Source organism: Neophocaena asiaeorientalis, unplaced genomic scaffold (assembly GCF_003031525.2).
Source record: "Neophocaena asiaeorientalis asiaeorientalis breed wild unplaced genomic scaffold, Neophocaena_asiaeorientalis_V1.1 scaffold129, whole genome shotgun sequence".
Classification (NCBI taxonomy): domain Eukaryota; kingdom Metazoa; phylum Chordata; class Mammalia; order Artiodactyla; family Phocoenidae; genus Neophocaena; species Neophocaena asiaeorientalis.
The window spans coordinates 4674403-4691343 of record NW_020172446.1 but is presented as its reverse complement, the minus strand read 5'-3'; the positions used below and the strand labels follow the sequence as shown (position 1 = coordinate 4691343).

General features: G+C 37.5%; 1 protein-coding gene across 3 annotated transcripts in view; it reads left to right on the top strand.

Moving 5' to 3' along the window:
* Nucleotides 1-16941, top strand: part of SSH2 (slingshot protein phosphatase 2) — a 241886-nt gene that overhangs the window by 85304 nt on the left and 139641 nt on the right. For all 3 annotated transcript variants that reach the window (XM_024737264.1, XM_024737263.1, XM_024737266.1), the window contains one exon: nucleotides 13817-13860. In XM_024737264.1, the coding sequence (XP_024593032.1) occupies nucleotides 13817-13860 (44 nt within the window). The remainder of the gene's footprint in view (nucleotides 1-13816; nucleotides 13861-16941) is intronic.

Below are 16941 nucleotides of genomic sequence, written 5' to 3'. Positions count from 1 at the left end.
TATAAAGTTTAAAGGAGCTTATTACAAGGCTGAAATGTATTTGAGTTCTTATGACTTACTTTAAATTTCATGCACATTTTTCTGTATCTGTAGCTCTGTTACTATAAAAATATTACTTCGCATCAAGTAAAATTGATACTCTCGGAGGCTTCCCTGGTGGCGCAGTGGTTGAGAGTCCGCCTGCCGATGCAGGGGACATGGGTTTGTGCCCTAGTCCGGGAAGATCACACATGCCGCGGAGCGGCTGGGCCCGTGAGCCATGGCTGCTGAGTCTGCGTGTCCGGAGCCTGTGCTCCGCAGCGGGAGAGGCCACAACAGTGAGAGGCCCGCGTACCACAAAAAAAAAAAAATTGATACTCTTGAAATATGCCTCAGTCTAGAGGCATCAGGGAAAGCCTCTGGAGAAGGGGACACCTAAGCTACAATCTGAAGGATGAGAAGAAGTAGGCAAGCAAAGACGGGAATGAAGTGTACCAGGCAGAGAGAAGAATATGGCAAAGTCTAAGAGATAAGGTGGCCTAGCTTGTTGGAAATACTGTAATAATTTTAGAATAGCAAAATTCACCTGCAGTTGAAGTACCTGATATCTGAAATTAAATGTTGTCATTTTCCAGGGGAAAAGAAAATTCTTGTGATATGAGCACTGGTCAGCATTGGTCAAAACTACTTCCAGCTAATGGCAGAAAGTCAACCTACTAAATCGAAAATTGCCCTTGCACCTTTAACGAGAGACATTTTGTAAGAGAAAAAAACAGAAAAAGTGTTTATAGTACTTTGCAGATCTATTTTAGCATCTAAATGTGTGATGGAATTCTCAGTCCTTTTATTTAGTTGTTAATATTGATGCTGTGTCGCAATTAGTGAGACCTGAGGGACTCCCGCCGACACCCCTATATAACAGCTCCTCAGCCTACTAAGACAAATGCACATAGAAGGACCTCTGTCTGGTGGCCTCACCTTACTCTGACTTTAAAGGGTTTTGAGCCCTTAGGACCAAGCATCTCCCCAGTTGACCAAAAGGAGAACCCAGATTGAAATCATGGTCCAGGTGGTATACACATTGTTAGGCTGTGTCTTGAGTGGTGGTTAGGATGTGCCTGAGATGGGTGGGGAAGATTGAGGTAAATTAGCCAGTGATGAGTGCTACTGTTGGCATTCCAAGGTATGCTTGTCATGTATAAGCACATGTGTCTGTCAGCCAAGCCAGATTCCCAAAGTATAACTTTTCCACCAGTCCATTTTGCAATTAAGACACATTTTATACCACATAAAGCTAACCTGTGAAAGATTTATCTGCTAGCTAAAGGCTCTTTCCAGGGTTGAAGGCACTGAAAATGGTCTTTAAGCAACAATGTATGGTGTTTAGTCTTAGTGTTAGTTTTCTGTGGATGCACTGTTTCTCCAGTTCCATCAGTGTAACCTTTGAATTGTCTGCCCTCTAGTGGAGATATGTGGTTAAATTAACCAGTGTCTCCCGGCTTTAGGAAAAATACCTAAGTTTTCTCAATTGGCTTTCCAATTTTAGCCTCTGTTTCCTTAAAGAATTTTTTATTACCACAAAAGCAACATATTTATAATTTTATTCTACTTTCTAAGATGCTGATAAATCCCCTCCCTGGCTTCCCCCTAGGATCAGGTCTAGACCCCTGCCTTCTGCACCTTATCTTTGCAGCTTACCTCAAGGCAAGCCCTGGGTTTCAACTCAGCTGGTCAGTTCACCACCACCCCAGTGTGTCAGACATATTCCCACTGTCCTTTCCTTTTTGTTCATGTCTCAAATGCTCTGTCAGCCTCTGTGCCTCTTCAGATCTTCCTCTTCCTTCAAGACTGGATTCAAAGCTCTCTTGTTCCTGTGAACACTGTACCCACAGTGTTCTCACTTCTGAACTCCTATGCAATATACTTCCTGTGCCATAAATTTACACTGTATTTGTTGGATCAACTTTTCAAATATAACAGCCTTATCTCTTCAGGCAGATAAGCTCCTTGAGCATAGTACTATCTTGTATTTCTTTGTGTCTCTGGTGGACTCTGGCAGCTCTAAATGAATATGTTGATTATTTATTTGCCATTCAAAGATATTGAGCATCCTGCCTCTATCTTTTCCCCTGTTTATGGCTGGAAAGCTAATTGTCTAGATTTAAATATAAATATTAACAAAATAGCAATGCATTTCCCCCTAATCAAAACTGACAGCAGTATATCTGTTTTAAATATTCTATTTTCTTTTTGGTCAGAACCAGTGACGGTATTTATCAACTCCTTAGTTTGAAAATGACTGGAAATTTGAAAATAATCATGCTGTTAGTTTAGTAATATTTGGTAAGTAATCAGTGTTGCTTCATTACCCTTCTGCATGTGTTCTTTGACCTTATTTCTGAATAATGTTTCAACTTAAACTTTGGTTGATCACAGTCTAATTCTTTATATCCATAAACAATTCAAAGATTTAATATTAAAAGACTCTTCATACGTGGATTTTACTTAGCCTCCCCCAGGTGTTATCAATGCTTTTTATAGTTTAAATTCCTTGTGGAGGAATGCTAATCATGTATAGCAGAGGACCAGTAATAAAACCAGAAGCCAAGCTAAGCAAGTGGGGTGTAGCTAGCAGGACACACAAACAAGAGAACAGATTATAGAGGCACTATCTCCAAGGTGAAGCTAAGGTCAGAGTCAAGAATTTTAAACCAAAGGTTAGAGAACAGTAAAGATGTTGCCATGGGTAGAGGTGATATTCAGAATATTTAGCAATATGGCACAGCTATCAACCAATCAGAATAGGCAGGAGTAAGACCTGGAGGTCCTCTACTCTACCAGGCATTAACCTGATTGTTGCTGGATCGTGAAACATTCAGAGGGGCTCTAGGCAACCACTCTTTACCATTCGGTATTTCAGTGTGTAAACAGTTAGTACAGTTGTACCACCATGTCCTGGCTGAACATAAGACCATATGTCCATATTGAGGCCTCAGGAAATGAAGGAAATGGACCAAGTGTGAGGTCTTCAGAGAGTGGGATGTGGAATTTCACTTTAATAGAAGGAAACAGAATCTGGACAGGGAGATAAAGACAAGGTCTTAGGCCCCTATTGGTGTACCTGGAGTATTCCTTTAAGCAAGAGGAGCAGTTTGTTCCAATAGAAGGTATATTCGCCCTTCCCAGACAGAATCCTGACTGCTCCTTACTCTTAGGTTACTTTGAGCAAATTATCTCACTTTCATGAGGCAGTTTCTTCAGCTGAAAAATAAGTATTAATCATACCTGTGCTGCATTTATCCTAGGTTGGCTCAAATGAGATAATAGTCATGAAAAGACTTTAAATTATGGAGTGGCACACAGGCAGAGTCTTATTATCTTATGACGGATGCTGCTTGCTCTCTACTCCATGTTTAAGCACTCATTTTGGATTGACAAACCAAGGATATGACCAATAATTGAATGGAGATGAGGCACATGATATGCTGAGTTAACCTAAGGTGTATTCCCAATTTTGCCACTTACTGGTTACCATACCTTGGGCAATACTTATTAATTAATCTAATACCTACGGAGCATCTTCTGTATGACTGCCACTATGCAAACATAGTCCTGCTCTTATAGAGCTTACTGTCTAGGAAGAGAGACGTAAGATCTTTCTGGAGAGCTGAGTTCCCATCGTCACTGATCTCCCTGGCACCTAGCACAGTTATCTGGAGGAGTAGTAGCTCTGTGTACTCTGAGCTTTTTGATGTTTTTCCAGACCTTAAAGACAAATGTTTTCAATCTTAACTGCTTGTCAGTTATCAGGAGCTTTTAAAATGTGCAGATCCTTGGGCCCCACACCTCATGGTGTGCTGGTAAATGTTCAAAAACCTGTTTTCTGGGTAAGGGCTGCTTTGTAGCATTTGCTGACTTCCCTGGTAAATACTCCTAGCATGGCTAATTTCAAGCTACCAATGTGAGTCTCATAAGATCCCTAAAAATCTAGCAATTGGCTCTAGCACACCACTGGCTTCACCTCAGAGCTAAAGAATAAAAGCCTGTAGGCATGAGGCCTGGAGATTTTTGTTATTAAAAAGGTTTTGAATGGAGCCAGAGTTAAGAACCAGTGACCTATGAAGTTTCCATATTGCATGCTTGTCAGATGTGACAGATTCAGACTAGTTGCTTTTTAAAATCAAGTAGCCTCAAGGAGTTGGATCTCTGTGGTAGAAAAGACAGTCTAGCAACTTTCTAATTATGGCAAGTGGGTGGGTTAAGTCACATATATTAAATAAAATGTTTAAGTGGAATAAGGATTGTAAACAAAAGGCATCCAATAGCAGCTCTACACCCAGAGCTTGGGTTTTCTAGTGGGCAGTGACTGGACTGTGATATATCTTAAACTAGCTGTTGACCAAAGACTTGGTGTTCTTCAGAAACAGAGTTATTGAAGTCACATTCTAATCAAGCTGGTTTTCTCATCACTGAGGAAGTACCTCATTAACCATTCCAACTGTGTTTCATACATATTTGTATTTGAAAGGAATTCAAAGGAAACACTTGAGAAGTAGTAGGTGTCTCACAGAAGTTTTCTACTGCTTGAAATCATGGGCAAGAAAGTTTATTTAGGGCTTCTTAAACCCTGTCGTGAGAGCATGGTGTGGCTTTGATGTCAGTAATAAGTATTGCACTGTATTCTGGCTTCCATATTTTACTTTAATGCATGTTACGTCTCTCTAAAATATGACTAGATTGACTCTCTGTTTTGGTTCCTAATACCAGCAAGTACTATACACCTCAATTTAAGCTAGACTTTAAAACAAAGTCAAATTATATTGGGACTGCTGATTTGATGGTGTCTGACCTTCTTACAGACCAGCTTCTCAGATGTGAGTGCCCAGGTTATTCATTCTGGTCCTGGACAGTAGAGTGTGTGTGTGACCACACTTGCAGGTCCTTTCTGATCTTCAGCCTGCCAAATGGGAGGACACTTCGTTATAGACACCAGCCTATAAAAGTATCCCTATGGCCTTCAGTGCACCTTGTACTGACATAAGAATCATCTTCTTTATTCTTTACTCTCCTGGATATCTCTATGGCCCTAGTCTTTAGAAGTTCTACTTCATTAACTATCTTTAACGGCCTTTTTCCTGTCCTGTTCATCTTGCCTACATACTTACTAGCTGGTCACCAGAATTGGTAGAGTTGATTAAAGATGGCTGCAGATTCTTTGCTATTTCTCCCACTGAGAGATAGTGTCTAATTCCCCTCCCCTTGAACCTGTGCTAGACTTCTTTAATACACCAACAGAGCATGGCAGAAGTGACACTGTGCCAGCTCTGAGCCTAGCCTTTTGGAGTTCTAAGCTTCCATGCGATAAGACCAACCCTGAGGCAACAATGGACTTTGAGAAGGCCCAATCCATAGATGTTCTAGTTGACTTTCCACTTGAGCCCCGCTTTCCAGTTTTCCAGGCTGAGATGTCAGACATGTGAGTAAAGCTGCCTGGACCCTGACTACTGGCCCATCTTCTAGCTAAATACCACCTGAGTAGCACTGACTGACCTTTAGCAATGCCATGTGGAGCAGAAGAATTGCCTAGCTAAGTACTGCTTGAATTTCTGACCCATGAAATCATGAAATATAATAAATTAGTAGGTTGTTATTAAGCAATGGATAACCCAAACTGCTGGTTCCATTCCCATCTTCTTTGTCTCTTGTTTCTAGGAGAGAATCTAAGCCTTCTCTTACCAGTAACCAAGTGGCAAAATGGTGCCTTTACTTCCTCCTCAAGCCTGTGTTCTTCACGTTTGCTTCTTCCAAAAGCCAGAAGCAGGACTTTTCTGATTTCGAAGCTCACGTCCATTCTTAGGAAGACTACCAGATTACTTTATCCTGTCTGACAGACACCTCCCAGTATTAATTTTCTGCCAGGGGCAGAAGTGACTGATGGATAATCTGAAGTCCAGTTAATGGATAATCCACAACCACTTTTTGTGATCATAGGACTGTTATCTTAATATTCCTACCTTTATGGACTCGTAACATCAATATTACTTGATAGCCTTAACCCCCAATACCCATACCTTTGCTCCAGCAATTCACAGCTGCTCACCATTCCCTAAATGTCCAGACTCTTACTCCTCTTTCTGTTCCTTTTGCCAACGTTTCTGCCTGAAATACTCTTTCCTTCTATTTTCCATCCAACACAAACCCACTAATTCAAGCCCAGCCTGAAAATTAACTTCTATGAAGCATATCCAAGCCCCACAGTTAGTCATTTCCTCCTCTGTTGTTTCTGTAGCATTTTGAATATCCACTGCTGTAAGCCAAATGACATATCATTATAATTTTTTGGCTTATGGAACTGTCTCCCCTAATACAATGTGAACTATCCAAGGATAAGGGCAGTTTTGCTTAATTTTAATTCCTGGTGCCTAGTGCCTAACACATAATAGGTAGTCAATTAGTGTTGAATGAGTGAATGAATACATAAATGAGAGCAAGTGAATGATTCTGTCTGTTTAACCAAAGGGAAAAGCTAAGGTATTACTTCCAGATCTTCGTCACAGGCTAACTCCTGAGCAACAGAAACTATTCTTTTAACCGGCTAAGGAGAAAACGTAACTGGCATAGTCCTCACTAGCTGAGAATGCACAGCCAATTAGCTCCAAGTGTTCACATGGTTTTAGTTCACCGCTCTAATCACGCATTCATTCACCTCTTTGTCGAGTTCCATCTGCACCTAGGGCATTGTGCTAAACGCAGAGTGAGATGCAAAGGAAAAATAAGGCAGATTACAGTCTGATAATGGAACATAAAACAAGAACCCAGTGGTAACCCAGAAACAGATCTTGATAGTGCCACAGGAAACATGCACAGTGACGGTCAGGTTTGGAGGGAGGCAGACAGCCTATCAGTAAAGTGATAGAAGAAATACCATGAACTACTGGCTTTTGAAACCAGCTTTGAATGCTAGGGAAGGATATAGGAGAGGGGAGAGGGGCCTTCCAGGATGATGAAACAGCACAGACAAAGGAAGTTAATAGTTGCTTTTGAAAACTGATGAATGAGTCCACTTGGATTGGAGTGTATGGAGAGTGTAAAGAATCTTGCAACAATAAAGCTTGGGAAATTATTGCTTAACACCTACCTAGCCTGGTGTTTTTCAAGGCTGGCAGCACTTCCAGCCTACTTCTCAGCAAATATGACTTGGGTGCTTACGTTTTTTCCAAACATCTTTTACTTAGTTACCTACTTTTATGCTCAGGTATTAAGTAGATTAATAAGAATACATTAATTTTTCAATTCATACTTAATGGTTCCCGAGTACCCTAAAATTATATATTTTATTTTTTAATTGAAGTATAGTTGATTTACAATATTATATTAGTTTCAGGTGTACCACATTAGTGATTCAATATTTTTATAGATTATACTTCACTTAAAGTTATTACAAAATAATGGCTATATTTCCCTGTGCTGTATAATATATCCTTTTTACTTATTATACATAGTAGTTTGTATCTCTCAATCCCATACACCTATCTTACCCACCCCCTTCCCCCACCTCCACTGGTAACCACCAGTTTGTTCTCTATATCTATGAGTGTGTTTCTGTTTTGTTACAAACATTTGTTTATTTTATTTTTTAGATTCCACATATAAGTGATAACATAGAATATTTGTCTTTCTCTAACTTATTTCACTGAGCATAATACCCTCTAGGTTCGTCCATGTTGTTGCAAATGGCAGAATTTCATTCTTTTATATATATATTTTTATATATATATATATATATATATATATATATATACATGCCACATCTTCTTTATCCATTTATCTGTTGATGGACACTTCGGTTGCTTCCATATCTTGGCTATTGTAAATAATGCTGCTATGAACATTGGGGTGCGTGTGTCTTTTTGAGTCAGTGTTTTCTGAATACCCTAAAATTAAATGCACATTCAGAATCTCACACCATATTGTTTATAGGTCAAATTTTTCTTAAGAACATCAAGAAGAAATTATATTCTTTAAATAAAAACTACTTAACAATAGGACTCTGGAATATTAAAAAAAAGTCAACAAACATATTTAATCATTTAATTAATTAGTTCTCCTTATACATCAGAAATTACTCAATTTACTAAGAAGAAACTAATGTTTATCTCTACACTTTTCTCCTTGTGATTTCTAATGTTCTGAGCATGTTGACTACTGGCATTTCTTTTTTCTTTTTTTTTTTTTCACTAACAATATGTGAAGTTACTTGACAAGGTAGGTGGTTATATATGGTCTGGTGTATGCACTTGTTACAATAGAATGGTAAGCATTCTCCCTTTACCTACCATCTAAATGCCACTATTCAAGATAACTGTATTATCTGGTAATTAATCTTGCTGAATAAGCAATGTTGTATCTTTGCCTTTTTGGCAGTGAATTCCATTGAAATAATCAACACTCTTCATTTAAAAAAAATCCACTTTACCTTAGGCATATAATGCCTTGACATACTGAGTTGTTTTTGTTTTTGTTTTTGTTTTCTAAATCTCCAAGTAAGATGAAACGGAAGCAAATCATTCATTGGCCTGACTATTGTAATATTAATCTAAGAAAGAAAGAAAAAAGTCATTTGGGTATCTTGTGTTAGAAACACTTCTCTGACTTGCTTTTTTTGTGGGCCAAAGGAATTTCCACTCCTTTGGCACTATTTTAAAGTGTAGAAGCCATAGAAGAAAGGTGACAAAGGATATTACTTTATTATAAGGCATGAGAAAAGTTATGCTTTTTTCTGCAGTTCCCTTCCTAACCACTGTCCCGGAGTATAGGTACCAAATGCAGATTCTTAGTTAAGAGGCAGCTGGTTATAGCAGAAATGTAGACCTGAGTTCAAATCATGACTCCACGTGGCATTTATTGGCATTGTGACCTTTAGCAAGCTGCATAGGGTTGTGGTGCACGTTAAATAAAATAACATATAAAGTACCTGGCCCATAGTAGTGTAAAATAGATGTTAGTTTACCTCTATAGATGTAGCTGGTTTTAGCTGTTTGCGGCCTCTAAGGAAACATCAAGGGTATTTTTCCTTTTTATTTCTCATCACAATTCTCATAGGTAGAAAAATCTACCAAAAAAGCTGAAAATAATTTGAATTATCTGGTTTTGGTCAGCTCATTTTATGTATGAGGGAAAGGATATTAAGTTAGTAATAGCCCATAAACATCTAAAAGGGTACTCAACCTTAGTAGTAGTCAAGGCACAGCAAAGTAAGACTATGGTGAGATATATATAACACTAGATTGGCAAAAAAGAAAAAGAAAACATCTGATGATTTTAAGTGTTGGCTAGGATTTAGCACAACTGAAACTCTCACTCCTTCCTGGTGAGAGTATAGATTGGCACAACTACTTTAGGAAATAATATGTCACTACCTGGTAAACTTGTACCTTTAGTTATTCTGTGACTCTGCGTTTCTACTCCTAGGTACCTTAGGTGTACCTATATCCCATTGACACCCTTGTGCATGTAGACCAAAAGACATTTCAAGGAAGTTATAGCAGCGTGGTTGATGTCACCAAAAACAGGAACAGTCCAATCTATCTGAGTTGAATGGGTAAACTTTGGTATATTCCTATAATGCAGTCTTTTACCCCAGCAATAAAATGAATGAACTGTAGCTATAGGTAATAAGTGGATGAATCTTATTAGCATAATATTTAGTTTTTAAAAAACATATTGGTGTAAAAATAAAATACAGTGTGTATGTGTGAAAAAAAATAATAAACATATTAGGAAGACTGCATAAGTGTAATACAATTTTTAAAGCCCCCAATCAAAACTAAATAATATATTGTTTAACAATATAGACATCATGTAATTTTTTTAATAGTGGAATAAAAAATAATGCAAAGAACCAATATGTAAATTAAAATGAAATTCTAAAAAATACTCAAATAATACAAAATAAGGCAGAAAAAGGAGAAACAAAGGTATAGGGGACAAACAGAAAATAAATGGATTTGGTTCTACCATGTTACTAACTATATCAGTAATTACATTAAATGTTAATGGACTAACCACTACAATTAAAAGGCAAAGATTGTCACAATGGGTAAAATAAAGCAAGATCCAACTACATTCTGTCTACAAAAGACATTCTTTAAGTTATAAAGAGATTGAAAAATATACCTTGCAATCAGTGAGCATAAGTCTGGAATAGCTATGTTAATATTAGATAAAGTAGATTTCAAGATAAAATGTCTTACTAGAAGATAAAGGTATCCTGAAAAATAAGAATCAAGTTAAAGGATTTATATTTCCTTCAAAACTTACTATGAGCTATAGTAATAAAGATATAGTACTGGCATAAAGAATGACAAATAGATCAATGGAACAGAATAAAGAACCCAGAAGTAGACCTCACTTACACTGTCATTTGATTTTTTACATGGAGCCAAGTTATCAAATGGAGAAAGGAAAGGCTTTTCAATAAATGTGCTTGAAAACTCGAAATCGATATGGGGAAAAAAAAGAGCCTCCACCCCATCTCACACCACATACAAATATTTATTCAGGATAGATCATAGACCTTATACATAAAACCATAAAGGTTTTAATAAGAAAATATTATAGAGTATCTTTGTGACTAAAGGGTAGGCAAAGGTTTCTGAAGACATAGAAAACAGTAACTATAGGAGAAAAAAATTTCCAATTAGACTTCAGTTACAACTCTCACACATTGTTGATAAGCATGTAAAGTGGTATAAGCACTTTGGAAGCCCTGGTAATTTTCTCTAAAATTACACATGCATGTGTTCCATGACCTACAAAAAACCAAAAGCACATGTCCACCAAAAAAACAGCAAAGAATGCTTATGTAAAAGTTTTATTCATAATAGGCAAAAACTCAAACATCCTGGGTATATATATCAATAGGAGATGAATAAACACACTGTGGTATATTCATACAATGGAATCCTCAGGAATAAAAAGGAATGAACTCCTTTTACATACAACAGCATAGGTGAATCTTAAAAACATTATGCTGAGTGAAAGAAGCCACACACAAAAGAGTACATACTATATGATTCTATTTATGTGAACAGGGAAACCATTTAAATGGAGTCATATGCTATATACTAATTTTTGATGGAAAAAAATTGTGGTGGAAGAAAATTAAGAACAGTGGCTGACTCTAGGTTGTGCCAGGTATTAAATGAGAGAAATTTCTGAGCTGATAGAAATGTTGCATTTCTTGGTAAAAGTTTGAGTTACACAGATACATACATTTGTCAAAACTCATTGAATGGTGCACTTAAGATTTCTGCATTTATTTCATTGTATATACATTTTACCTTAAAAGAAAAGAAAGAACTGTAATACCGAATTCTAATTATGTGCATTTAAGGGCAAGTACACTGTAAACTACTTTGAAATGCAACAGAAGAATAAGATGGATTGATCAGTGAGGCAGAAAGATGAATAGAGAAGTGATAAGGCAAATATAAAAAATGTTACTGGTAGAATCCAGATGTTGGATACACATGTTCACTATAAGATGTTTCAGCTTTTCTGTATGTATGAAATTTTTTATAGTAGAATGAAAGCAAGAAAATTATAAACTTAAAATTCAAGATAGTGGGACTTCCCTGGTGGTCCAGTGGTTAAGACTCTGCGCTCCCAATGCAGGGGACCCGGGTTCAATCCCTGGTCAGGGAACTAGATCCCGCATGCCACAACTAAAGATCCTGCATGCCACAACATAAGATCCCGCACAGGGCAACGAAGATCCCACGTCCTGCAACTAAGACCCGGGGCAGCCAAATAAATAAATAAGGGCTTCCCTGGTGGCGCAGTGTTAGAGAGTCTGCCCGCCGATGCAGGGGACGCGGGTTCGTGCCCTGGTCTGGGAAGATCCCACATGCCGCGGAGCGGCTGGGCCCGTGAGCCATGGCCGCTGAGCCTGCGCGTCTGGAGCCTGTGCTCCGCAACGGGAGGGGTCACAACAGTGAGAGGCCCGCGTACCACAAAATAAATAAATAAATAAATAAATATTTTTTAAAAATTCAAGATAGTACTCACATCTTGGGCGAAGGATAAGAATGGGAGATAGGAAATAAGCACACAGGTAAATGCAAAGGTATTGGTACTATTCTAGCTTTTAAGTAGAATGTTGCTCACAGGTATTCATTTTATTATTGTGCCTTATAATTTACATATATTTTAAATATATCTATTGTCATATAATTTTTCATACAATTAAAAAATGAGAAGAATACATCAGAAGTAGAGATCTATTAACCACTGATAACAATAATGAAGAATAATTTGTTAAATGAGATTCCAGGAAATCATTTCTATTTATTACAGTTCCCTTGGGCTCCAAAATCTAACACTTATCTTTGCTTATGAGTCTTCTCATTTTCATTCTTGCAAACTTTCCAGGTTCTGACTATTGACTGTAGAGACGATCGGTTCTTTTCATTTTAGCACCATTCTTTTCACGTCCTAAAGGGCATACTTCTGAACCTAAAACTTCCCCTGTAGGCAGAGTGTAATATACCATGACACCTCCCCTGTCCTCCCTCCGAGGGTAGGATCTTTGCTGTCTTCTTCCCTTTGTGCAAGATAATGGGCATACCTGAAATCAATAATGAAAATGAAATGGGAATAAAAGTTATAGAGCTGGCTGTGGCTGCCCAGGAATGGAGGTAGAATGATGTAGAGGTGAATGGGGATGGTTCCATAAACTCGAAAATGTAGGTGACTTATCGGCAGACAGTACACGTATTGTTTGAGATTGTTTTGCTCCTCCTATTTTTGTGTTTGCCAAATAGGGCAAAAGTGACCAGAGTGCAAATATAAAATGTCAGAGAGCAAACTTAAAGAAAAAGTTAGCACCTCACTATCATTAATTATCTCATCTTTTCTCACTTTTCCTTCATGTTGCTAGTCTTGTCTCCATGAAGATCTGTATAGTATCTTAACATATAATAATTCCTAACCTAGGTTAGGGCAGGGGTGAATGATATGCTTTTTCAATGTGTTGGGAGGCAGTATTTTATCAGTTTTAATTCTAGCTTTACTACATGAGTTTCCTTGAGCAACTTCTTTCCTTTCTGTGAATTTCAGTTTCTGTAAAATATTCATATTTCATTGAGCCTAAATTGCCATAACACCCTCAGTTACTTTATGTGCCACTAAAAAAAATAAATATTGCAATTAAACTATGATTCGATGCTTTTTAGTCACATTGATTGTAAAGTTATCCCAATTTATGTGTATGTGTTAGAATCAGTGTACCGTCAACCTTCTGAGTTTATAAGGAATAAGTTGGACAATGTACTTAAAGTGTTGAGCAAGGCACCTGGCATGTTATAAATACTCGATAAGTAGTAGCTATTAAGGTAATGGTGACGTGATCATGAGCACTTTGCAAAATGGTGTTCATTGTTTAGGTGGTTCTTTGGGGATCAGAATCATTAATAGACCATCTTGATGAGATTTGTTGGTGAAAGTCAGAATACCCACTCATTTTAATTTTAAGTAACATAACAGTAACGTAGCATCTTCAGTTGGTTTTCAGAAGTAATTCTTTTAATTATGAGCACTTCGTTATTAAAAAAGATTTGTAGACTATTGTGAAAGTTTCCTCCAGGAATAAATTATTTTGATATATATCAACTCCCTGGATTGGTTGAAGTCACTTTTTATGGAGAGAATTTAGTTTAAGTACACAGCATCAATGAGATATTCCTACATGTAAAGCTTAGTAAAAATTACATTGTTGGTATTATGATATGAGACCTCAGATTTTAAATTTTTTTTTCTCATTTTTCTGTCTATACAGGAGGCAGACAGTGGGGAGGAGGAATGCCGATCACAGCCCAGGAGGTATGTTTGTTCATTACATCCTATAGTATTTCTGTAGTTAGTGTTTTTTCTCTAATTCTTTCTCAGTCGTGTCATATTAGTTGATCCTCATTTTCCAAGATGCTTAGTTGGTCTCTCAAAATGGAATTACTTTAAGAATTCAGTTACTGGGACTTCCCTGGTGGCACAGTGGTTGAGAATCTGCCTGCCAATGCAGGGGACGTGGGTTTGAGCCCTGGTCCAGGAAGATCCCACATGCCACGGAGCAACTAAGCCCATGCGCCACAACTACTGAGCCTGCGCTCTAGAGCCTGTGAGCCACAACTACTGAGCCCGTGTGCTGCAACTACTGAAGCCCACGTGCCTAGAGCTGGTGCTCCACAGCAAGAGAATGCACCACAATGAGAAGCCCTCGCACTGCAACGAGGAGTGGCCCCCGCTCACCACAACTAGAGAAAAGCCCATGCCCAGCAACTAAGACCCAATGCAGCCAAAAAAAAAAAAAAAAAAAAAATTAAGAATCCAGTTACTGACTCAGAAAGATTTTAAATGGTAGACTGCATTATGTTGTGCACCTGAAACTAGTATAATGTTGTACATCAGTTATACCTCAGTAAATAAAGTAACTAATTAAGTGGTAGATTTCTCTTTTTTTAATGCAGAAAGGCCAGTATTGGCCCAGCTTTGACCCAAGTCTCTAGAACTGTCTTGGATAATGAAAAAGCAAAATTTCCTTACCTTTTAGGAAAATGTCAACTAAGGAACATTTCGGCCTTCGGTTTTATACTTATTTTTGTCATTCATTTTGATAGGTTTTGGCAATTTTTACAGATTGGTTAATATTTCACTTCCTCAATACAAAGAATATACTAAGTAACTTACCCAATCTTTTAAAATACAATGAAACTTTTTTTCTCCCTCTCATGGAATAGTGGGCATGTTATAAGGATACCAATACCTGCTGCCATTAAAAGAAAAAAATTATGAGAGACATCTAGGACATACATAATAACATTTCTGTTATCTTCTTTAAAATTTTTTATGGTAGTATTAAAGATTCAATAGTTCAGAATTCAATGAAATCCTTAGACCTTTGAAAGTCTGTAATAGCAATGTCAATGTTGTATGCAACAAACTATATTATATGATATTTTAATTTCTCAAGATTGCATGGAATTCAACTTTCCTGTTATAAACATTATTATACTGTGACACAATAGGGTACATCTTTTGTAAGAAATAAGTGCCTTTTAAAAATATTTGTTTAAATGTCTGTGAAATAAAATGTTTTTTTTTTAAATCAACTCCCTCCCACAAGAAATAGTCTTGGTAAGTTCTAGACGGTCATTTAAATGCTACCAAATTTGTGTCCTCTGAACTCAATCACTAGATGATACTGAGAACGGATACAATAAATGTGTTCATTGTGGAGAAGCTGGCTAAAGGGCATGCTTCCTTAATGATAAATTATCGTGTATTTGTTGATATATATATACCTCGCTTGTGTAAACCACAACTTAGTATAAAAATAGTTTTTCATCAGTAACTGAGGTTATTGGCAGTATTTTTCCTGCCTTATTACAAAAATTTAGGCTTAAAGCTTAATTTCTCACTGTCTCTTAGGGAAGATCTGACAGTGAAGTGTCATTCTTTTGCATAGGACTACGAGACAGAAACCTAGGAGAAATTTTAGCTCATTGTTTACCAGAGACATCAGAACCTTATTCCCATTAGAATGAAAAAGGATTCCAAAGGATTCTTAAATTTTCTGTTAGGCCAGATTTAAAGATCTCTGGGTTAATTTCTTTATGCATTTACTGGGGTAATTGTCCCCCAAATTACATAATGATGAAGCAATGCAAGTCTATTTTCTTATTCATAGCACTGAATTGTCAAACCATTAAGAACCATAAAAACAGTATATCATTGAAACTAATACCAATTCCAGGTAATAAAAAAAGATGTTGCATTAACCTCTTATTTTAACCAAATATCATTTATTGGGAAAGTCATAAGTTAAAAGTAATCTTTTAGTATAATTAGCTCAAACTATGCTACCTTTAAAAACCAATGTTCACAGGCAAAAACAAACAAAAATAGATAAATTAGACTGCATCAAAATTTAAAACTTCTGTGCATCAAAGGACACAACAACAGAGTGAAAAGGCAACCCACAGAAAGGGAGAAGATATTTGCAAATCATGTAGCTAATAAGGGATTAATATCCAGAATATAAAAAGAACTCTTTTACAACTCAGCAAGAAAAAAACAAACAACCTGTCTTAGTCAGCTTGGGCTCCTATAACAAAATACCATAGATTGAGTGGCTTAAATTTCAGACATTTGTTTCTCACGGTTCTGGAAGCTAGTAGTCCAAGATCAATGTGCTGGCAGATTTGCTTCCTGATGAGAACCCTCTTCCTGGCTTGTAGACAGCTGCTTTCTTGCTGAGTCCTCACATGGCTGTAAGAGAGAGGGTGCTCTGCTTTCTTCCTCTTCTTGAATGTACACTAATCCTATCATGTTGGCCACACCCTCATGACATCATCTAACCCTAATTTCCTCCCAAAGGTTCCCATCTCCAAATATCATCACATTGGAGGTTGACTTCAGCATGCAGACTTGGGGGGCACATAAACATTTAGTCCATAACATTCCACCCATGCCCCCCAAAATTCATCTCCTTCTCACATACAAAATATATTCATCACATCCCAACAGCCCCAAAGGTCTTAACTCATTCTAGCATCGACTCTAAAGTCCAAAGTCTTATCTAAATATCATCTAAATGGGCTTCCCTGGTGGCGCAGTGGTTGAGAGTCCACCTGCCGATGCAGGGGACACAGGTTCGTGCCCTGGTCCAGGAAGATCCCACATGCCGTGGAGCGGGTGGGCCCATGAGCCATGGCCGCTGAGCCTGCGCGTCTGGAGCACAGGCTCCACAACAGGAGAGGCCACAACAGTGAGAGGCCCTCGTACCGCAAAAAAAAAAAACAACAACAAAAAACATAATTGTAGAACTAAAAATCAGGTTGTGTATTATTACCTTTTTGATAAAAATATAAATGGATGAAATTCAGTTCCAGTCTTTTCCTTTTTTTT